At 34.7% G+C, this 23,602-nt stretch overlaps 1 protein-coding gene across 1 annotated transcript in view; it reads left to right on the top strand.

Annotated features, from left to right (window-relative positions):
- The window catches only part of ATP11B (ATPase phospholipid transporting 11B (putative)), a 128,176-nt gene that overhangs the window by 33,970 nt on the left and 70,604 nt on the right, over nt 1-23,602 (top strand). Inside the window, exons 3-10 of the mRNA XM_077754583.1 lie at nt 2,551-2,640; nt 4,333-4,413; nt 8,719-8,826; nt 9,018-9,146; nt 9,959-10,062; nt 12,934-12,981; nt 15,169-15,233; nt 18,261-18,342. Of these exons, the coding sequence (XP_077610709.1) occupies nt 2,551-2,640; nt 4,333-4,413; nt 8,719-8,826; nt 9,018-9,146; nt 9,959-10,062; nt 12,934-12,981; nt 15,169-15,233; nt 18,261-18,342 (707 nt within the window). The remainder of the gene's footprint in view (nt 1-2,550; nt 2,641-4,332; nt 4,414-8,718; nt 8,827-9,017; nt 9,147-9,958; nt 10,063-12,933; nt 12,982-15,168; nt 15,234-18,260; nt 18,343-23,602) is intronic.

Below are 23,602 nucleotides of genomic sequence, written 5' to 3'. Positions count from 1 at the left end.
GCTTTTCATTTTAATTCTTTGTATATTCCGTCATTTACTTTAATTTTCTATATAGCTATTGATATTTATTCTTAATTTCTTCTATGTGAAAGCTTCTTTGTTCCTCTTATAGTGCAAGAGTCATACATTGTAGGTGCCTGATATATCTTTGTTTAATTTACCATAATAGCGACCTTATCTTATATTTAAACTTCTTTGCCAGAGATGTAATTTCATAATTATGTGTTGGTTTTCTTACTAATATCAGAACTTGAGGAAAAAAGGTCAATTGTATAGTTATATACATAGCTATAAAAAAGCTATTAGAAGTATACTTCTAATTTAATTTTATTGGCCATTACATAATAATTAAAATAATTTTAAAGAATAATCATTATTTATCTTAGAATATTTTTATATTTAACATTTATTCCATTATAGTTCTTCTCTACATATGATAGGATAAGCACAGAATATAGACTTGTTGTATTTTAGAAAACAGTTCCTAATATTTGTAAGCTAATTTTTATAAGAAATTTTAATTTATTCTGACTTTTTCCATGCGTTTTTGAACTAGCCAAAGAAAATATCCTGAAACCAATTACCTACCTTACTGCCAATTTATGTAATTGTTCTTTTCAAGATTTTGGAAGACAAAATATATTTTCACCATTATGATTTTAAAAGATTGATGCAAACTTAGGACATTGCCAACTTGATTCCTACAAAGTTTTATACATTTGATTTGGTGACTAAGGGACACCCGTTAAGATCAGCTGGGGATGATATGACCCAATATTATCATTTCAGAGATATACATTGAACAGTGACTAGAAAGCATCTACCTCTCTTCTCTCCAGAGCCCTGAACATTATCCCTAGTCTCAGATTCTAGAGCCACTAGTACTACCACTACCACAAGAAAATATATTTCAGGTATTTCAGATTAGAACTGAAAGTATAGGGGCACCTGAGTGGCTTAGTCAGTTAAGCGTCCGACTTCGGCTCAGGTCATGATCTCACTGTTCGTGGGTTTGAGCCCCGCGTCGGGTTCTGTGCTTACCATCAGCTCAGAGCCTGGAGCCTGCTTCAGATTCTGTGTCTCCCTCTCTCTCTGACCCTCCCCTGCTCACACTGTCTCTCTCTCTCTCAGAAATAAATAAAACATTAAAAATTAAAAAAGAACAAAGTATAATTTCATCTGAGAGAATATGTTGTTAGGTACTGTACTATTTATATATCCTTGGGTCATATAGGCTTTTGCGGGCTTTTCTGGGAGCCTAATCTTATTTATAAAATTGTTCGTATGGGGAAGGACATTTCAGATCTCAAACAACTGATTAAGAAGTGAATTTTTGAAATAACAAAGTTCAGAAATTAGAACCATCTTACATTGCACCAGAGAAAATTAAGTAAACTGCCTCTTTAAAAATCTTGAATCGAGTCAGTACCACTAAGGCTTCATTGCCTGACATCAAGATAGTGTCAGGATAGTCATCTGAAAAAAAATTCATTTCCACCTTTATGTATGTATGTATATATTCATCTGTTCTAAAGTTTTGATCTCCAACCATGTGCTGAGTAGTAGTGGTAAGTGCGAGAGAGAGAGCAGTAAATAAAGCACTGTCTCTAGCCTTAGGGATCTTACATTCTACTGAGAGGATGTATAGGGTAAACAGTGCCATAAAGTGTTTCCCTGTCTCATATATGAAGTTGTGTTGTGAGTAGTGACACAACTAAAATTTGTACTCTTTCACTCTTCCCTATAATATAGTATTATAGGCTTATATGCTGATTAGTAATATAACAACAGACACGTAGCAATTAGTATGAGCCAGTTTCTGTCCTAAGTGCATCATAAATATATTAGCTTATTTAAGCCTTATAACAACCCTATAAAATATGGTTATTATCATCTTCAATTTATAGAGGCATAAAGTAGGGTTCAGAGAGATTAGTCCAAGGTCATTTAGTGACTGTCTTACTTTAAAAATTGTCATTGTGATAGATTTCCATGCCCTTTATAAGATAGTCTCGGTGATTATACCACCACTTATGTAAAGAATTTTTTAATCTTTTTCACATTCTAGGTATTTTTCCATATTCTGTACTTAACAAAGAGTAATAAAATAGCTATACAATTTCCTTTATTTCTGATACTGAGCTAAATAAAATGGAAAATAAATTGTATCTGGTGTCAGCCTTTTTATCAGCTTTTGTTTATTTTTACACTTAGTTTTATGTAACCAAAGTCCAAAATAAATTATTAAATGTTATTTTAGATCTGGCTTCTTCAACTTCTAAAAACTCAAGAATTTAATAGCAGAATTGGTAGGTTCCAACTTATCTCATCTTTTTAAAATTACACTAAAATTGCCAATAAATAGTAGAAGAAAAAAGAATAGAATAAAAGTCCTGAAACTCTTAAGAAACCAGATAGTTTTTATAGCATCAGGAGTTACATAATTTTGTCTAAGGACTTTGTAAATCTGATTTTACTTTCCTTATTATTACATTGATATGGCATATATTATTTTAAATGTTAATTTACCCTTCTCTCTCTGTTTTCTAGTATACTGTGTGGAATTTTGTTCCAAAAAATTTATTTGAACAATTCAGAAGAGTGGCAAACTTTTATTTTCTTATTATATTTTTGGTTCAGGTAAGCTTTATCACTCAGTGGATTAAGTTTATTATAATGAGGTGTATCTTCAGGGAAAAGTTACATTGCATTCTACATCATTTAACTATGGGACCAAATTTTTCCTGCATAGCTTCCCCATTGAAATTAGTGAATGTAGTTATTTAAACCACATGCAGATTTCTAAAAAATAGCCTATGAATTTTAAGATTAATTTTATTTTGTTTCATTATTGACGTGCTATGGTGCTGATAATTATAATCAAAGCTAATTTTACATTTCAGTTGTGTTGCACCAGAACATAAATATTTTGGTTTTTAATATATAGCTCATGTTTTGGGCATATTTCTGCCTATGGAATGATCTTTGTCCAAGTAAATCTTTCTTTGGCTTTTCCTTTGTTTTCAATTTAAGTTTTACTTTTATTAAAATTTTTTCTTAATTTTAAGAATCTCCATGAGTATAAATTTTTATTATGGAAACCATTTTCTTAAATCTGTATTCATTACAAACTCTTTGACAGTTTCTTAATTTTCACATTGTGCTTTTTTTCTCTAATATCAGAGTGTCAAGAGAACACTTAAGAGAACTTATATAAGTTCTTTTATAAGAGAACTTATAAAATTTGAGTATAAGTCAAGATATAAAAATCGTGATCGCCATTTTCTTTTAAAGAGGTTTTTATTTTCTGGTAATACACAAGCAGTCTCTTTCAGTATGGCATTGGGTTTTTGTATAAACTGAACTTTTTTCTCATAGAACTTGGAATTCCAATGGAAAAAAAAAAAAAACTTGTCAAATAGTCACTTTAAAGCTTGAGGAAACATTTATTTTTTTTAAGAAATTTCTTTCTTCATGAGCAGAGAAGAAAAGTCTGAGTTCTTATCAATAAGAAATCAGCTTGGTTTCCTTGGAAAAGTGAGACATTTATACTAACCATGTCCACATAACACATGCATTTGTGAAATTACTAGCTAAGATCAGGAATTCAGCTTTTCTGTGAAATAGAACAAATTTAATTGGCCAATCCAGGGTAAAGGAACATTAATAAACCATTGAGTCCATGTTTTAACTAACCAAACATAGTTACTTCAAAAATTACTTCTCCAAAAATTATTTTAATATATTGAAACCTCAGTTGTATGATTTAGATCCTAATTACAGCAGCATCATTTTCTAAGCTGTACCCCTCTGGCTCTGTAGATGTAACAAAATCACTGTAGAAAAAATAATCCTTTTCTTAGCCCTATTCCTTATTCTCTCTTCTTAAATGGTGAATTTATTCTGAATTCTAGGGTAAAAATTGCTGACAGACTTTTCAGTATTTACCAGGATGGGCAAAGAAATGTAAAATGAGATCCTGAGCAGCTACAGGTCTGCTTCTAGCAAATACTGAAGAGGAAGACCTTATGTACTTTGTGTTAAAAAGGTGGAGTGACTGAGTCCACTCTAGCAATATTTGTGGATATCAATAGATTTAGATATTCTACTGACTTCATATAATAGCCAACAAAATGAACTTAATGAAACTATGAACTAAAACTATATGCACAATATCTCTGTCCTATTATTTTTTACTCCAGACCATCATATACACTTTATATAGTGTTCTCAGAATACCCAATAAATATGAGACTTTAGATGTTAATACTGTGATGAGTACAATATAAAAATATAATACTCTGTGTTCTTTTTTTGTTGTCATAAATCTAGCTTATGATTGATACACCTACCAGTCCAATTACCAGTGGACTTCCATTATTCTTTGTGATAACAGTAACCGCCATAAAGCAGGTATGAAAACATTTTCTGTTGTTTTTCCCTCCAAGTCATTTAGAAGTTGCTATATATTTTCACTTCAGACTAACATTTATTGTTGTGAAAGTAATTTCCATAAGAAACTTCCATAAGAAAGCAGCAAATTTGTTTGATACTGCATATGGTAAAACTAAACTGAGTTCAGTCACTCTATTATATTTCAGGTACCTAGGGACTCATGGAGTAATTACATTGTTAAAATATGTTATTTCCTTGACACTCCTAGGAAGCATCCAAAAATGTGCATTTTATATGTACAAACTAATTCTATATGAAGTTCATTATTATAATCATCTTTGTAGATTTGGCAGTATTGAAAGGAAATATAATTCAAAAGGAATATATTTATAGGGAGTGGAGCACATACTTCTGACATGACAATTTTGAATAAAAATTGTATAGTCTTTTATTACTTTCTACACCTTTCTCTGGTGATGTTGATTTTTATATGAAGTAATACTGTAGGGGAAATGGCTTCAACCAAATCTTGAGTTAATATTAAAATGTAGATACAGAAAAGTAACATAATTATTAGATACACATGCTGAGTAAGAAATAGAAGAAATTCATAGAAATATGTCTATATAGCTATCACTTCTCAAAAAATCTTGTCAGGGACCCAGGTAAATAGATGATTGCTTCCACCAGAAAAAGAGTTAGTTGAATTTTCTTGTGTAAACATGATAAATTTCCATTTTATAAGATTTAAGGATAAGATTTAAATTGACATGGAAATAAAATTGACAAACATTCTGTAATTCTGAGATGTATATTCTTTATTACTTACAGAGAAGGATAAGAGGAATCTATAGTAGTTACGTTATATATTTAGCATGTCAGAATATCATGCTACTACTTTGACTAAGTGTGAGTTCCTTTCACTGTTCTGTTGGAGGCTAGAATTTGTGCAACTCATTAAGCATCTTATCACTTCATAGAGTTACATATTTACTTGGTTTTGTAGATGCCATTTATTTCATCAAAGGAACACGTATTTGTCCCTGGGACTTCTTTTCTATATATACTTTATTCTTAGGTGATTTCTTTTGGTCTAGTGGTTTATAGTACCATTTATATGTTGATGGTTCTCAAATTGATATGTATCCTGAAATTATTCCCTGAAGTCCAGCTACACATATACAAATGTTCATACAACATTTCTACTTGGATATTTTAGGCTTTTTGTGACCACCATGTCACTCTCTCATTTTCTGCTCTAGTCTTTTTTTCCTTCATATTGTTCGTCACTACCTGTTGTTCTGTTGAATAAATATTTATTACTTTATCTGTTGCCTTCATTTGAATGTTTAGCTCTATGAGTACATAGACTTTGTTCTGTGTACCAGATTATTTCCAATGACCAGAACAAAGTCATGTACATATTGGACCTTCAAAAAAACATTTGTTTGATAGATGAATAAATAAACTTATTGACTATTTTTTAATGTTTATTTTGAGAGAGAGCGCACGTGTGTGTACACAAGCTGGTGGAGGGGCAGAGAGAGAATCCCAAGCAGGCTTCATGCTGACAGCATGGAGTGTGACAACGAGGCTCAATCTCCTGAGCCAAAATCAAGAGTCAGACACCTAATACACTGAGCCATCCAGACGCCCCACCTATTGAATATTTTTTAAAGCAGTGTAAAATAGTGTGATATTTATTGCCCTGATTTTCCAATATATTTGGCCAAATAGAGACTGGGTTTAATTGAAATGTGACACCATTACCTGAGTTGAGAATGCTGGTGGATTTAGTTTAATATAATAATAAAAATTGACAACCTGTCTTCTTCCAAAATGAATTAAGTAAAAACACACAAAATCTAAAGATAGAAAGTAGGAAAACTACCTCAAACCTGGGTGAATAGGGTTATTTCAGTTAAGTTCCAAATTCACTTGAGGGCTTTTTGACAACTAAGGCAAAAGAGAAAATATGAAAGGTCTTAATTTTAAAAGAGAAAATTTGATCTGTAAAGGTTTTCTCTGTTTTTCAGAAACGATTTCAGAACCCAGTTTTTTCTGTTCCTAAGTTTTATTCATTAAATAAAAACACTCATACCAGAGTGTACTGTTTAGTTTTATATATCCATCACTATAGATTAATAGAACAAATTTTGGGAAAATTATAAAAGTGAAAGTTGCCATGTTCTTATTTTCCTTACTTCTCCCCTTTAGTCTGTTTTTGCACTTTTATCAAAATAGGAAAGGTCTTATTATCAGTTATTTATACTTTAATATGAATGAAATTGTTACTTTGTTTTTTTTAACTTCTTCCATCCATATTTATGTATTAAGTCATCTTTCTAGTTGTGTAATGCAATAATACATAGTGCTTTCGTACGTGTTATAGTCTTTGCCCTCCATGAACTTAAAATTTGTGAAGTAGGGAAAGTCAGACCAAACACAATAATAATTACAGTTTAATAAAGTACTAGTAAGAGCCAATGAGCTGTAGGTGTTAAGAGAAAGGATGGAACAGGGGTGCCTGGGTGGCTCAGTCGGTTAAGATCCGACTTCAGCTCAGGTAATGATCTAATGTGGGTTCGAGCCCCACCTCAGGCTCTGTGCTGACAGCTAGCACAGAGCCTGGAGCCTGCTTCGGATTCTGTATTTCCCTCTCTCTCTGACCCTCCCCTGCTCACGCTGCGCCTCTCTCTCTCTCTCAGAAATAAATAAAAAACATTAAAAAATTTTTAAAAAGGGGTACCTGGGTGGCTCAGTCAGTTAAGTGTCCGACTTCGGCTCAGGTCATGATCTCACAATCTGTGGGTTTGAGCCCCGAGTCAGGCTCTGTGCTGACAGCTCAGAGCCTGGAGCCTGCTTCAGATTCTGTGTCTCCCTCTCTCTCTGCCCCTCCCCTACTCACTCTCTGTCTCTGTCTCTCAAAATAAAATAAAGACATAAAAAATTAAAAAAAAAAAAATGATGCTTTCCCAAAAGGTTTCTTCCTGGGAGGAAAAAAAGACCTTCAAAGCAATCTTTAATATCTGCTTTATATTTTATAGTGTTATAATATTTTTAGATAATAGATGTGCATATTTTTAAAAAATGGAAACAGTACAAAATAGCATATAGTAAAAGCCTCTTATATTCCTAACCTGCCAGCCTCCTAGTATTCCTCCCTTGATATATTTGTATATTAGTCTCAATATCCATGCAGTGTTCACATAGGCAAGCATATTGTTTTTTCACAATTAATAGCATAGAACACAACACATTCTATACCTTATTTTGATCACTTAATGGTATTTCTTGGGTATCATTCCATTATCTGTACTTATTCTACACCCTTGAGTTCTTGAATTTTCTCTAAAATAACACAAAAAGGCTTTTCCACTTTAAAAAATTACTACGCCTTAAATATTTAATTAAAGGATTCTTTCTGAAATGCTTATTATGTCTGTGTCTCTTTCTAATGATGATACAGGTAGCCTACCATATTTTTTTTTTGAGAGAGAGAGAATGTGCACATGTTTCTGTGGGGGACAGTTGAGGGGGGGAGAGAGAATCTTAAGCAGGCTCCACGCCCAGCACAAAGCTCACAGGGCTCAAATTCACAACAGTGCGATCATGAGCAGAAATCAGGAGTTGGATGCTCTACCAGCTGAGCCACCCAGGTACCCCTAGCCTACCATGTTTTTTTTTTTTGAAATACATATTATAATTCTGTTGGCCTGTTATTTAAGAAAGTGAAAGAACTCAACCTCAGTTTCAAAATCTATTTTTTTTTTTTTTGCTGTTGTCTGTAATAATGCTCTGTGAATTTATATTTTTGGTTAAAAAATACCATTTTTAGGGGCATTTAAGCCAGTTAAGTCAGGTAATGAATTTACAGTTTGTGGGTATGAGCCCCGTGTTGGGCTCCATGCTGACATCGCAGAGCCTACTTGAGATTCTCTCTCTTCTCTCTCCCTGCCCTTCACTCACTCACACCCACACTCTTTCTTTCCCCAAATAAATAAATTTAAAAATATCATTTTTACATAGAAGCCATAGAACTCCTAGATTGAATAGGTGTTAGGAAAAGGAAAGAATCAAGAATGACTCCCTAGATTTCTTCTAAGAGCAACTTGGTGGATGGTGATGTCATTTGTCAAAATAGAAAACATTGGAAATGCAACAAATTTAGGGGATAACATCATCAATTTAGTTTTGAAATGTTTACTAGGACACATCCTAGTAAACTGTTTTGGATAAGTTTTTATGTTTCTTTTTCTCATCTGATAAAGGTATCTTCTAAGTATATTAAAAAGGGTATGTTTTTTCTTTTGATATTTATAGGGATATGAAGATTGGTTACGACATAACTCAGATAATGAAGTAAATGGAGCTCCTGTTTATGTTGTTCGAAGTGGTGGCCTTGTAAAAACTAGATCAAAAAACATTCGGGTATGCCTTTAGTAAATAATAGAAATCAGTTATATATGTTGGTATCATGCATTCTAGTCTGATTATATTTTAGTTAAAAGCTTGCTTTCCTACATTAAAACATTGATAGGCCACCTGTTTAGAAATCAATAAAAATAAGTCTTTACCTTTTAAAATCTATATATTCACTTTTCCTCCATAATTCCTTATAGGTGGGTGATATTGTTCGAATAGCCAAAGATGAAATTTTCCCTGCAGATTTGGTGCTTCTGTCCTCAGATCGACTTGATGGTTCTTGTCACGTTACAACTGCTAGTTTGGATGGAGAAACTAACCTGAAGGTTTGTACATGCATATGTTTGAGTGTCGCCCTGGGTGAACAAAATGTTTTTGGGTTATAGTGGTATTTTCCTTTGTTTAACTTGCTAAGTGAGAAATTTTTTAAATCACTGAAACTTTAAAAATGGTAATTTTTATAAAAGAAATAATATTATGTATTTATTTCAAGGGTAGCCTCATTTGGTTTTAGGTAAATTAAAGAAAAGTGGAAAGTGTTCCTAGGAAAAATGTAATCCTTTAATATTCTAGTACTTTTTTGGATAGGGACACATTTAAATTTTTCTCAGTTTTCAGAGTATAAAAGTGAAAATTCACATATTTTCCTATTAAACAGCTTCATAATAAACTTTGAGTGATAGTGACTTAACACATTTAATTAAAAACAGTTTTTTAAAGGTTTATTCACTTTTGAGAGAGAGAGAGAGACAGAGAGAGAGAGAAAGGGGGACAGAGGATCCAAAGCACACTCTGTGCTGACAGCAGAGATCCCAACACAGGGCTCAAACCCACAAACCATGAGATCATGACCCGAGCTGAAGTTGGACACTTAACCAACTGAGCCACCCAGGCACCCCCACACTTAATTTTTTTATATGCAAATGGCCCCTCTGGATAGGTAACCACAGTAGCTTCTTTTGCTACTTGTTATTTTACAATTTTCTTTCTCCTCTCTTCTCTGCTGTCTGGCTAAATGATCTCAAGTACAGTATGCTATAATTTCACCTGAAAAGAGATTTGAAATAGATGATATCTAAGTTCCCATTTGAATCCTGAAACTGCAGTGTAACCCTTTTTGTTTTTTATATTTTCCCAGACACACGTGGCAGTTCCAGAAACAGCGGTATTACAAACAGTTGCCAGTTTGGACACTCTTCTAGCTGTTATAGAATGTCAGCAGCCGGAAGCAGACTTGTACAGGTATGGTATAGTACTGGATTATTCCCTAAGAAAAGACAGAGCTGCAAAAGTAGAATTATTGGGTTAAAGCCCTAATAGGATTTGGCCTTTGAGACATTACAAAAGCATTGGACTAATTTTTATTGCCATGAGCAAAGTAGAAGTTTATGACCAGACCACTTATACCATACACAAAAATAAATTCAAAATGGATTGAAGACCTGAGACTTGAAGGCATAAAACTCCTAAAGGAAAACTTAAGCAGTAATCTCTTGGAGATCATCTCTATCAACATATTTATGGATATGTCTCCTCAAGCATGGGAAATAAAAAGGCAAAGATAAACTGTTGGGACTACACCAAAATAAAGAGCTTTTGCACAGCAAAGGAAGCCATCAACAAAACAAAAAGGCAACCTAATTAATGGAAAAAGATATTTGTAAATGATATATGCAATAAGCAGTTGTGTATATTTATGCACAAATATATCCGAATATATATAAAACTTAAAAAATGGCCAGAGAACCTAAATAGACATTTTTCTGAAGAAAACATACTGGTGGCCAACAGGTACATGAAAAAAATGTTCAACATCACTAATCATCAGGGAAATGCAAATCAAAACTATAATAAGATATCACCTCACACCAGGCAGCATGGCTAGTATCAAAAAGGCAAGAAATAACGAATGTTGAGACAGATATAAAGATAAGGGAACCCCCTCATGCTCTGTTGGTAGGAATGTACATTGGTACAACCACTGTGGAAAGACAGTATGGAAATTCCTCAAAAAATTAAAAATGTAAATACTGTATAATCCAGTAATTCCACTCCTGGGTATTTAAAAAAGAATGAAAACACCAATTTGAAAAGATGTATGCATCCCTATTTTTATGGCAGCATTATTTACAGTGGCACATGGAAGCAATCCAAGTATCTATTGATAAATGAATAAACAAGATGTGTCTATACACACATACACACACACACACACACACACATACACACACACACACACACACACATACACACATTGGAATATTACTCAGCTATCAGAAAGATTGAAATCTTGGCATTTGCTCTGACATGGGTGGAACTAGGGTGTATTCTGCTAAGCAAAATAAGTCAGTCAGAGAAAGACAAATGCCATATGATTTCACTCATGTGGAATTTTAGAAACAAAACAGATGAACATATGTGAAGGGGAGGAAAAAAAAAGAGGGAAGCAAACCATAAGAGACTCTTGATAGAGAACAAACAGTTGATGGAGGGAGGTGGGTGGGAGATGGGCTAGATGGGTGATGGGCATTAAAGAGGGCACTTGTTATGATGAGCACTGAGTGTTCTATGTAACTGATGAATCACTAAATTCTGTTCCTGAAGGCAATATTACACTATATGTTAACTAACTAGAATTTAAATAAAAAATTAGAAGAAACAAAAATCATGATATAGATCTTTGTTTTTGACAGGACATGTTAGAAATGTTAGCAGTACTTATGGCATGATACCATTTTGTTTTTAAGGTATAAATGTGTCTATATATTCATGAAAAAAAAGTGGGAAACATATTCCAAAACATTAACAGTGTTTATGTTTGAGTAGTGGGATTACCAGTGATTGTTGTTTCCCACTTGAGGTCTTTTTAAATTGTCTGAATCATTTTATAAAATGTGTGTTTCAATATATTTGGCCTTTATAATCAGAAAAGAGAATAATGCAGCTATTTCTGTTTTGAATCACATTAAATTGTGGGTTTGGAGAAATGGCTAAGGAAAGTACAAAATGAGTTAATCCGGTATGTAACTGGCATAAATAGATAGGAGTACCTTACAATCAAGGATAACAGGACAGATGAAATTAAGGAAAAGGTCTGTTGTAGGAATTTAGCTCAGCGAAATTGAGCTGATCACATATCATCTCTGAAAAATGCCCAGGGAAATGGCAGCTGAATTGGTTCTTTGAATCTAAATCCAAAATGAGGCCGAAATCAGGACTACATAAAATTCCAGTTAGTGGAGACAATTAAAAGAACTCCCTGATACAGGGAGCTGAAGGAAGTAGAAGTAGGAGATAAACAATAAAGCCAAAGTCTGAAACTTGGAAACGGTGGGGAGTGGATGGGAGGAGTGTAATAATAAGGACATTTAAAGAGGACTGCCTGTTTCTTTGCTTAAACAACTAACACGAATGCTCTGTCTGGAGTTTGCTTCAACTTAAAACTTGCCTCACTATAGTAGAAAGTGATTGTACTCTTGAATTGACTATGCTATGGAACTTTTCTGGTTGTGAAAGTTGGAACTGAAAAGCCAGGCTGTGAAAATCTATTATGATAACAGGTGGGGTCCCTCACTGTAGATTTCAGGCAACCAAAAGTTAAAGAAGCTTTGGAGTTCACTGATAGGTTTTTGTTTACTAGTCTGTCCCACCACTTAACTTACACAGTGACTGTTTAGTGATGAATGAGTCAGTTAGTGAGTGAATGAATGATTCCAGTCACAGTAGACTTAATTTAATAAACTGTGATGAAATGTGTGAGTTTTCATTGTGAGCTAGATAATATATGCATCTTTGTGTAAAAATTATAAGTTCTCATGATGACTAAACTGATGATAATATATGAAATTTCCATCATCATTTTGAAAACAGTTTTTCATTTATTACCTCATTCATAGCTGGAGTGGAGATGGCCAGAATATTCAGTTTTTTAAAGCTAAATGACTGATAAGTATTTATTCATATAATCTCTAACAAAAATAATGGACCATTCCTATATACAAAAGGTTTTGTTTCATGTATAAGGATAGTGCCAAAACTGTCAAATGTTTCACCCATTGGTGTCATAGGTAATATATCATGGGCTTTTTTGTAACATGTTTAATTCTTTGATAGATTCATGGGACGAATGATAATAACTCAACAAATGGAAGAAATTGTAAGGTAAGAATACATTTGCCTTATCCAGTTATTTTTATGTGAAAATTGTATTGGGAGGGACTAAAATCACATTTAAGGGAGATTAGGTAAGTAGGCAGCATATGATAGAAAAGGATTAATTTAGAAGCCTGGCTGGCTCAGTCCAAAGAGTATACGACTCTTGATCTTGGCTTTATGAATTCAGACCCACATTGGATGTAGAGAGTACTTATTTTTTTTAATTAAAAATAAAAATAAATAAAAACATTTAGCATTTCATCTAATAATTTGTAGCAGCAAGAAGTAAGGATAAAACAGATCCTATGAAATGATATAAAAATAGTTTAGTAATATTATTTCTGTACTTGTATTTCTTTTTCTAATGCTGTTAGGTAGTAATGTAGAAGGAAATCGCCGTTCTTATTCAAATTTTTACACCTTTAAACACACCACACTGAAAGTCTAGAATACAAAAAATGTTTTATATAATGTTTGACAAGTATAAATATTATTGTATTCTTCGCTTCAGAATTATTCAGCAGGAACTAGAGTATTTAGTGGCCAATCTAGAGCCTCTATTTACTCTTTTGATTGTTTTTTTGTTTAGTTGATTGTGTTGCTGTGTTTGTCCTTAATATTCATGTTAATATTTGGCCCCTGCATGAAAGACTTTTAGCTATTTCAGAAATGTGCTGATATGTTGAGATTACATTGTTACTCATGATCACAAAGCCAAATTTAGAATAAATCTTTGTATCAGCCCTTGAACTGATCTAATCCAATTAGCATTGTACCTCTTTTCTAAAGACATGTTCAGTTAATACTGGCTACATGAAATAAGTTGCTGACATGAAGAGGTAAGCAAATTTTAAATGAAATCCTCAAGACAAGCATCAAAAAATAAACATGCCTTAGCACCAGTTCACAGTTTTAATAAACATTAACTAACATAGTAGCACATTCAGTAAACTCCCTAACAAGGTCTTTGTAAATGTAGGACTCCTTGCTGGACAACTATGAATAGGTTTTTTTTTTTTTTATTTGATTTCTAGAGTGACATAGTGGGATATATATGTGGATACATAATCTGAATTGCATTAAGATATTGTGGCTGCTAAAGCAAAAGATCAGTTATATTACTCAGCCCCTAAAATGGTTAAAAAGATTAGTACGTTCTTGCTGAAGCAGCCTGAGTGAGCTGATGAATTATCTTTTAATTTGAAGCTTTTTATCATCATATTCCAATTTTATATGCCCCTATGAACTCAAAGTTTTTCTATTCATTGTTGGAACCCAACCAACTGAAAAAGAGCTATTTTATGCCTCCTGAATAATTGATTTTGGAATATCCATGGAGTGTGCTCCAAATATTGCTATCTAATAAAACCATACTGTTAACCATGTCCCAAAATGTGAGCCTCTTTAGTTTATTAGATTTTTTAGAGTGTTTGGATTTGCAGATATCTTCAGAATTGTTTCAGGTTTTGTTTGATTTGGGTAACTATATATGTATGTTTAAAAAAAAAAAACCATAAAGAATATCAACAAAATTAAGGTTTTTTACTTAATCCATAACAGAGTCTTATCATTTTTCTATCACTAAGAAAATACAATTTCCTTTCTAGTTATTCCTTCTCGTTTTATTTCTCCTTTATGGAGAGAAATTCAAACAGCAAGAAGACCTGTGCTCCAAGAAGTATGCAATGCAAGTAGTCAAGTTGTAGTTGATCTTGCCTAGAAAAAGTACTAACTCACTTACTACATTGTTTTATAATCCAGTGTAATTTTAATTATGCAGAATTGATGGATTTATCAACAATTCATACTATAATTCATGTTTATATTGCATTTTAAAAACTTTAATTTTGTTCAAAAATTTAAAATCTCATCATGTTAAACATTTTAAAATCATTGGTTAATCTTTTCTTGTGTTTTATGTCTAAAAATCTTGAAACTGATGGCTTTGTGAGTTTATTTATAGGCATAATCTTATTTCTGAGCCACTGATCTTAAAGTGACTGAAATGCTAAAGCAGGCATTTGTTGTTATGGTCACTAACATCATAATTGACCTAAACTGCTTAATAGTAACTGAAATTTTGGTTTTATATGAAAGCAGAGTTATAACTATAGTTCAGGTATTTTCTGCTGAAGATGCCATTTTAGAATTTAATTGAATTTTTAATATATTCAACTTTTTTTTTCCTCCTAGACCCCTGGGGCCAGAGAGTCTCTTGCTTCGTGGAGCCAGGTTAAAAAACACAAAAGAAATTTTTGGTTTGTATATATTGAAAATTTTTAATTATGGATTCATGTTGATGCTTTATATAAAATATTTTTTAAGACATAGCTTTTGTGGTTGGATAATTTACATAATCAAATATTGTCTATGATAATTTTCTTACAAAGATTGTATAAAAATAATTTTATGTTGTATTTTTTTGTTGTTATTTCCTATTTTTGAGTAATAGACTAGAACCTGGCTGTGTTGTTTGTGGATACTTGTGAAACATTGCTAAGAAGATAATTCTGGCAGTTTTGTTAATGGTGGTTGAGAGCCAGTGTAATCTGGCATCATGGTTCAGTAAACCACCTGTATAATTCCATTATGATTATTCCTAGATTGGATTAATAAAACTGCTGACTCATTCTTTCATCCATTCAACAAATTTTTATTGACCTGTGACCATATGGCAGGTATTATTGGAATGTTTACTGACTGAATCAAAAGGCTGAATAAATAGTGCTCTAGTGTTGGAGATCTAAATTAATTCACATATTCTGAGTCAACTCTAGGCAAATTGTGAAGTCTTGATAATCTTTAGCTGTCAACTATCTCCTCCCATTTTAGGAATATACCTTCATATACTGTCCAGCCTGTATTATTCACTGAATGTTTATAGCTTTTGAGGTTCTCTTCTTCATTCCTTTCTTTCCTATTAACTGTGTTATATCTTATCTCTCAGTATGAGGCTCTCTGATAGAGAAATGCATATACTTATGAAAACAGAAAATTGGGGACCCTGGGTGGCTCAGTCAGTTAAGCTTCCAACTCTTGATTTCAGCTCAGGTCATGATCTCACAGTTCGAGCCCCACGTTGGGCTCTGTGCTGACAGTGCAGAGCCTGCTTGGGATTCTCTCCCTCTCTTTCTGCCCCTCCCTGCCTCTCTCTCTCAAAATAAATAAGCTTTAAAAATTAAAAAAAAAGAAAATAGCAAGTGTTGGTGAGGATGTAGAGTATTTGAGTGCTGGTGGGAATATAAAATGTCATAGCCAGTGAACAATAGTATGGCAGTTCCTCAGTAAGTTAAACAATTATCATATGACCCAGCAACTGTACATATAAGCCAGCAGTTCTGCTTCTAGATATATATCCAAAAGAATTGAAAGTAAACATTCAAAGACTTGTACAAGATATTCATAGCTGCACTACTCAATAGCCAAAGGGTAGAAACTGCACAAATATCCATCAACTAATGAATGGATAAACAAAATGTAGGATACTTCTATAATATCATTCACCCATAAAAGATGAATTCTGATGCATGCTATAATATGGATAAACCTTGAAAACATGCCGAGTAAAAGAAGCCCGACACAAAAGGCGTAGATGATTCTATTTACTTAAAATACTCAGAATAGGCAAATTCACAGAGACAGTAGATTTTTTGTTCCCAGGGGTTGGGGAGTGGAGGGGAATGGGGGATGATTGCTTATTGGATACAGGGTTTCCTTTGAAGGTAATAAAAGTGTTTTCAGGTTAGTGAGGGTTGCACAACATTGTGATTATACTGAGTGCCACCAAATTGTACACTTAAAGATGATTAAAATGGTAAACTGTATGTTATGTATATTTTACCACAGTGAAAAAAAAATACACCATAATGATGTTCTGGTGGCCAAAGCCAGAGAAAACCTCCGGGGCTTTTAGACCCTCTCATGTAATGCCATATTTTAACACATCTCCCTGGCAGGAACACCTTTCACATTCTTAAAATGTGTATTTGCCTTTAGCTGGGTCTACTGGTGTCTGCCTCAGCACCACCTCTCTCTCTTCTGTCATTCTGGCTGATGGCTCACATATCTGTAATTTCAGTGCCCTTTGTCATCTGAGTTATAATTCCTGTCTTTAAAGAATGGTGAAAATTCCAGGACAGATCTTTAGGAAAAAGGCATGATGAATCCTATACTGCTTCTCAGTTTTCACTATATAAGGATGGGTGTGAATATTTATTGATCATCTCCCTGTTTCTGGTCGTTTTCCTATTTTGTCATACAAATCTCTCAACAGTTCTGTGAAGTATGTTTTCCTATTTAAAGATGGAGAAATTGAGACTTAGATTAAATAACTTGCCCAAGGACACAGAGCTAATAAGTGGCAGAGGCAGCACTCAAATCAAGGTCTAACTCCAAAGTTTGTTATAAAGCTGGTCTTACCTAATTTCATCCACTCCCCAATTTTAGGCTGTTATTACTATCATTTTTGCTCATCCCAGTCATTCACATAGGCATACATTTTTAAAATGGCACTGTCCTGAGGTGCCTGGGTGGCTCAGTCGATTGAGCATCCGACTTTGGCTCAGGTCATGATCTCATGGTTCGTGGGTTTGAGCCCTGAGTCGGGCTCTGTGATGGCAGCTAGCTCAGAGCCTGGAGCCTGCTTCGGATTCTGTGTCTCCCCTCTCTCTCTGATCCTCCCCTGCTCACGCTGCCTCTCTCTCTCCCTCTCAGAAATAAATAAAACATTAAAAACTAAGAAAAAGAACTTGATTTTCATAAATAAATAAATAAAAATAAAATGGCACTGTCCTTGTGTTTACTTCATTTCTTCTGACAGATTTCCGTATTAGCTCTCTAGTGGTAGAAAATTATGTCTAGACGCCACAGATTTTGGCCTCCAGAGCCCTTTGAACTCTGACCTCATTCCATTGTTCAAACCTAACAGAAAGCGCTTTTCCATTTCTGTCTTTGTTAACTCTTTTTGCTGTATCTATAATGGCCTTCCCTGTCATCTTTATGTTTCCAAATTCTTTTCTTCCATCAATTCCAACTCTAATAATATCTCTCATTCAGATATGTTAATTATAACTCAGAAACAGAAATCCCATGCCTTTCCCTTCCAGCAGGTTAAGTGACTGAAGTTCCCCAAAATTGGACTTGGAAGCCTTTTAAAAACTTTGGAAAGACTTAAAGAAAGCCAGATTTTAACAACAGTCAGACAGTATGCTTCCGTTCATGCTAGTGAATACATCTTTTATGAAATATGCCAGAAGATTATTATTAAAGAGTGTTTTGTTTTGCAGGTGTTGCTATATACACTGGAATGGAAACTAAGATGGCATTAAATTACAAGAGCAAGTCACAGAAACGATCTGCAGTAGAAAAGTAAGAACATTGTCTATTTTCATTTACTTACACATGAATATGCCTAAGTATTCATATATGTTTAAAATACTATGCATATAAAAATACATGTCTGCCAACATAAGATGGTATTCTTGAAGATAGGGATGTAGCATTCTGCACAATATTCAGCATATTGTAGGTACTTTAATTATGACTTTAAATTAACAACTTTAAAATAAATACTATTGGATAATAATGGAATCACTTGATCAGACTAACCTTCCTGCAGGTAGCAATTATGAAATCTGGACAAAAAGGTTTTTACATAAACAAGTATCTGAAAATATAGTAGAGTGACCCAAAATTGGCAGAAAATGGCAGAATCTACTCCTGAAAGGTGACAGCAGCAAGGGGAAAGATTTAAGAGTGTAGCTTCTTGCCTGAAGCCACTCCCTAATTCATGTGCTACATAGGGCATCAGAGAGCCTGAGCTTTACAAGATTTAAGTGTTGGAGGACAAGGTTTAAAGCTGGAAGTATAACTAGACAGAGGAAAACCATGTGAGGGAGGGAGCCACAGAAGAGAAGGAACTCTGTACATAAATTATGCCCAAATCTTTGGCTTTTACATCTATACATGTACAAGGGAGACTGTGGTAGGCTTAGCAGATAAATAGTATCAGGAGGCTGAAAGAACAGAACAGAGAATTTTGCTGTTATTACAATGGAAACAGAGTTTGATGTTCGAGCATAGCCAAGTTAACTTCCCTGCTGGAATGAAAATCAGCAGTCTTTGAGGAATATAAGAGTACAGAGTCTCTGTAACCTTTTATTTATAAAATTCAGTATGTAATCAAAAATAAGTAGACATATGAAGAAAATGTAACTTGTATTCAAGAGAAGAAGCATTCAATAGAAATTGTCTCCATAATGTTCTGTATCTTGCAGTTAACAGACAAGGTCTTTAGAGCAGGTATTATAAGTATTTTTAAGGACCTAAAGAAAGGTGTGACTAAACACATGTAAAATATCAGCAAAGAAATGGAAACTACAGAAAACAGTATGTAGGTCCCTCAAAAAGTTAAAAGTAGAACTGCCCTGTGATCCAGCAATTATACTACTAGGTGTTTTTCCAAAGGATACAGAAATAATGATTTGAAGGGATACATGCCTCCTGATATTTACAGCAGCACTATCAACAATAGCCAAATTATGGAAAGAGCCCAAATGTGCATCGACTGATGATTAGATAAAGATGTGTATGTATGTGTGTACATACACACACACACACACACACACATACACGCACACACACAATGGAATATTACTCGGCCATTATAAAGAATGAAATCTTGCCGTTTGCAACAACGTGGATGGAGCTATGGAGTATTATGCTAAGTGAAATGAGAGAAAGACAAATACCATACCATATGATTTTACTCACATGTAGAATTTAAGAAACAAAACGAGTGAACATAGGGAACAAAAAAAGAGAGGCAAACGAAGAAGCAGATGCTTAACTATGGAGAACAAACTGATAATTATCAGAGGGGGTTGGGTTAAAAGGCGTTGGTTATTAAAGAGGGCACTTGTGAAGAGCACCAGGTGTTGTATGTGGTGGATGAATCACTAAATTCTACACCTGAAACTAGTGTGGCACTGGATGTTAACTAACTAGAATTTAAATAAAATATTGAGGGAGGAAGAAAATTGAAGCTATTAAAAGGATTCAGTGGATATTCTTTTTTTTTTTTAATATTTTTTATTTATTTCTAGGAGAGAGAGAGACAGCGTGAGCAGGGGAGGGTCAGAGAGAGAGGGAGACACAGACTCTGAAATTGGCTCCAGGCTCTGAGCTGGCAGTCAGCACAGAGCCCGATGCGGGGCTCGAACCCACGAACCGCGAGATCATGACCCAAGCAAAAGTCGGACGCTTAACCGACTAAGCCACCCAGGCACCCCATTCAGTGGATATTCTTGAGTGGAAAATTAATTACTGAAATGTAAATGTCATTAGATGGGCTCACTACCAGATTAAGGAAGGCAGCAGAAATTGTCAATTAATTTTAAAAAGCAGTAGAAATTATTTAGTCTGAAGAACAGGGAGAAAAAAGATTGAAGAAAAAATGAACAGAATTTCAGAGCCATGTGAGACAATATTAAGCTATGTAGCATAATTCTAATTGAATCCTTCCCCAAAGAGGAGAGAGAAAAAGGGGCAGAATAAAAATATCTGAAAAAATAAAAAATGGCAAATTTCTAAAATTTGAGTGGTAACACAGAGTGGTAATATAAATCCAGCAAAGTAAAATCGGTGGACTCAAGGTAAAGCCTAAATTGAAGAGAAATTTCGAGCTATGAGTGTTTATGTAAGAAAGGAAGAAAAGCTTAAAATAGTCAGCTAAGTTTCTACCTTAGGAATCAAGATAAAGAGGAGTAATTAGACCCAATCAGAAAAGAAAGAGAACAGATATTAAAGATGTGAGCTAAAACCAATAGAATAGAAAAATAATAAAATTAACAGAGCTGCACCTGGTTCTTTGGAAATAGTAACAAAATTAATAAATCTCTACCTTCCCAACCTAGATTGAGGGATTAATGGGGAAGAAAAGAGAAGTATAAGGAGAGAGAAAACTAAAAAATTACCAACATCAAGGATGAAAAAGAAGATATCAGTACAGTTCCTACCTCCTGTGGTCACTTAATCCCACAGATAAAGAAATATTATGAACAACTTTATGTAACTATATTTTTTTAACTTAAATGAAGTAGACAAATTCTTTGAAAACACAGCATATAAAAATTAATACAGGAAGAAACAGAAAATCTAAATAGCCTTATCAGAGAGATTTAATTTATTATTTAAAAAAAATACATCCACACAGAAGGATAGTCTTTTCAACACACAATGCTGGAACAGTTAGACATCCATATGCCAGAAACCAAACTTTCACCCCTCTCTTCACTATATACAAAAACTAACTCAAAATAAGACCTAAACATAAGAATTTAATCTGCAAAACATGGGAGAAAATATTTGTGACCTTGGGTTAAGGCAAGATTTCTTAGATAGGAAATATACAAAAAAGGAACCAAAAACCAAACCCAAAGTTGATAAGTTGCATCAAAATTAAAAAGTTCACCTGGAGTTAATATAACATTGTATGTCAATGTTAAAAAGAAATTAATACTTGTATTTCTAAAGACACTGCTGAATGAAAACACAAGCCACAGACTAGGAGAAATACTTAGAAAGCGCATATTTTGCAAAGGGCTCCTATCCAGAATAGGCATTTTCCCCGCTTCTTTTCAACATTATTTTAGAAGCCTTGTTCAGTGTTACCAGACAAAGAAATAAAAAGCATAAGTATTAGAAAGTAAGAACTAAAATTGTCCTTACTGGAGAACACATGGTTGTCACATAGCTGTGTACATTCAAAGGTAATTAAAAAAAAACACTACTAGAACTAATAAGTGAATTTTAGCAAGGTCAAAACTATAAAACACAGTGAGAGGTATTAAAGGTTTATCCATTAGATAAATGACAAAATCACACTAATAGATTGGCAGGCTCAGTATTGTTAAGCTGTCAGTTGATGTCTTGATTTTTTTTTAGTTAAAATCCGTGCAAGCTTTTTTGTCGTAATTGACAAGATGGTTCTAAAATGAATATTGAAGTGCAGTAGCTAAAATGTATACATAGAATATATAAAACAGTTTCTTAAGAAAAGAAAGCCGTAGGAGGCGCATAGGTGGCTCAGTCAGCTGAATGCCTGGCTTTTGACTTTGGCTCAGGTCAGGGTCTCAAAGTTGGTGAGTTTGAGTCCCATATTGGGTTCTGTGCTGACAGCATGGAGCCTGTTTGGGATTCTTTCTCTTTCCCTCTCTCTCTGCCTCTACCCCGCGTGTGTGCTTTGTTTTTTTTTCCTCTCTCTCAAATAAATAAACTTAAAAAATAAAAAAAAGGAAAGAAAAGAAAGCTGCAGGACTTCTATTCCCTGACTTTAAGACTTATTATTAAAGCTGGTGAGAGGACCAGAGTTGAAGGGGCAGAAGGCAGATGGGATGAGGAAAGTGAGTTCGGATTAAGGGAACTAATACCTTACTTGAAGGCACAGTAGATGTCTATCTGGCTGGAATGAGAGCTTGGTAGGAATTAGAGGATGTTGAGAAGGAAGATCCAGGTATACAGCAGAGGGGGAGATCCAACATGGCAGAGAAGTAGGGGGACCCGAAGTTCCCTCATCCCTCAAACACAGTGCTGAGGCCAGGGGACTTTGAATTTGAAAGTCTGGGCTGCAGAGTGGCAGAGATGTCTCCAGGGGTCCAGGGGGACAACCTAGCAGGCCATGGGTACGTGATTGCAAACTGGGAGAGAGGAAATATGAGGCATAAGCATGGAGGGGAGGGATCCCCTTCTGCAGGTAGACAAAGGGAAGAAAAAGAGGTTGTGGAAGTGTAGGACTGTATTTGGCCAAGAGAAAAACCATGGACCAGGGATGGAGAAAGATCGAGTCTCTAACTGAGGGGCTTTCTCCGGACTGGGGCCCGCTGCCCAGTTCATGCACCTGGGGAGGAGGGGAGCCAGTCCCTGGTTGGTAACTAGTTCAGAGGCACAGCCTGCAGTGGGAGAAAGCAGTCCCCTCCCTCGAGTGCTGTGGGAAGAAGGTATATAGCCGTTCAAAGGACAAAGGACCCTGCCTGCACTCACCAGCCAGAGGCCGTTTATCAGCCAAGCAGCATGTCCCGGGAACTGGGGTGCACGGAGCAGGACCCTTTAAGATATCTGAGTTTGAATCCCGGATAAGCCCCNCGGGGGGGGGGGGGGCAGAAAAGGCCCACTTGTGCCCACACAACACTGTGAGGGCTGCCTGAACAGAGTAGTTTGGGACACCTAGTCAGAGGAGGAGAGACAGGGTGTCACCGTTTTTCTCTCCATCACCAGCAGTGGAGGCAGGACCCGCTCTACCTCAAACCACGCCCCTCCATGCCTAGTTAACTACCTGGGATTGAGGTGGACAAAGCAGATAGCTCCTCCTCCAGACCGCCCCTGCCACCATTTCCAAGCCACCCAGCAGTTCTGCATTTTCTGCTTTAATTATTGAACAATTCTTGTTTATATATATTTTTTTTCTTTTATTTCTTCCCTCTTCTAGTCTGGTTATTCTGGTTGTTGGTTTGTGTAAGCAAACATATTTACTCTGTTCTCTTTATGCCTGTTATATATCTCCTTCTTTATTTTCCCTCCCCTCTCTGGATTAAGCCATGTTTCTCTGCCTGGTCAATTTTCTTTTATTTCT

Source organism: Crocuta crocuta, unplaced genomic scaffold (assembly GCF_008692635.1).
Source record: "Crocuta crocuta isolate KB4526 unplaced genomic scaffold, BGI_CrCroc_1.0 scaffold70, whole genome shotgun sequence".
Lineage (NCBI taxonomy): Eukaryota > Metazoa > Chordata > Mammalia > Carnivora > Hyaenidae > Crocuta > Crocuta crocuta.
The sequence above is the reverse complement of the archived record's forward strand: the minus strand, read 5'-3'. Positions and strand labels throughout refer to the sequence as shown.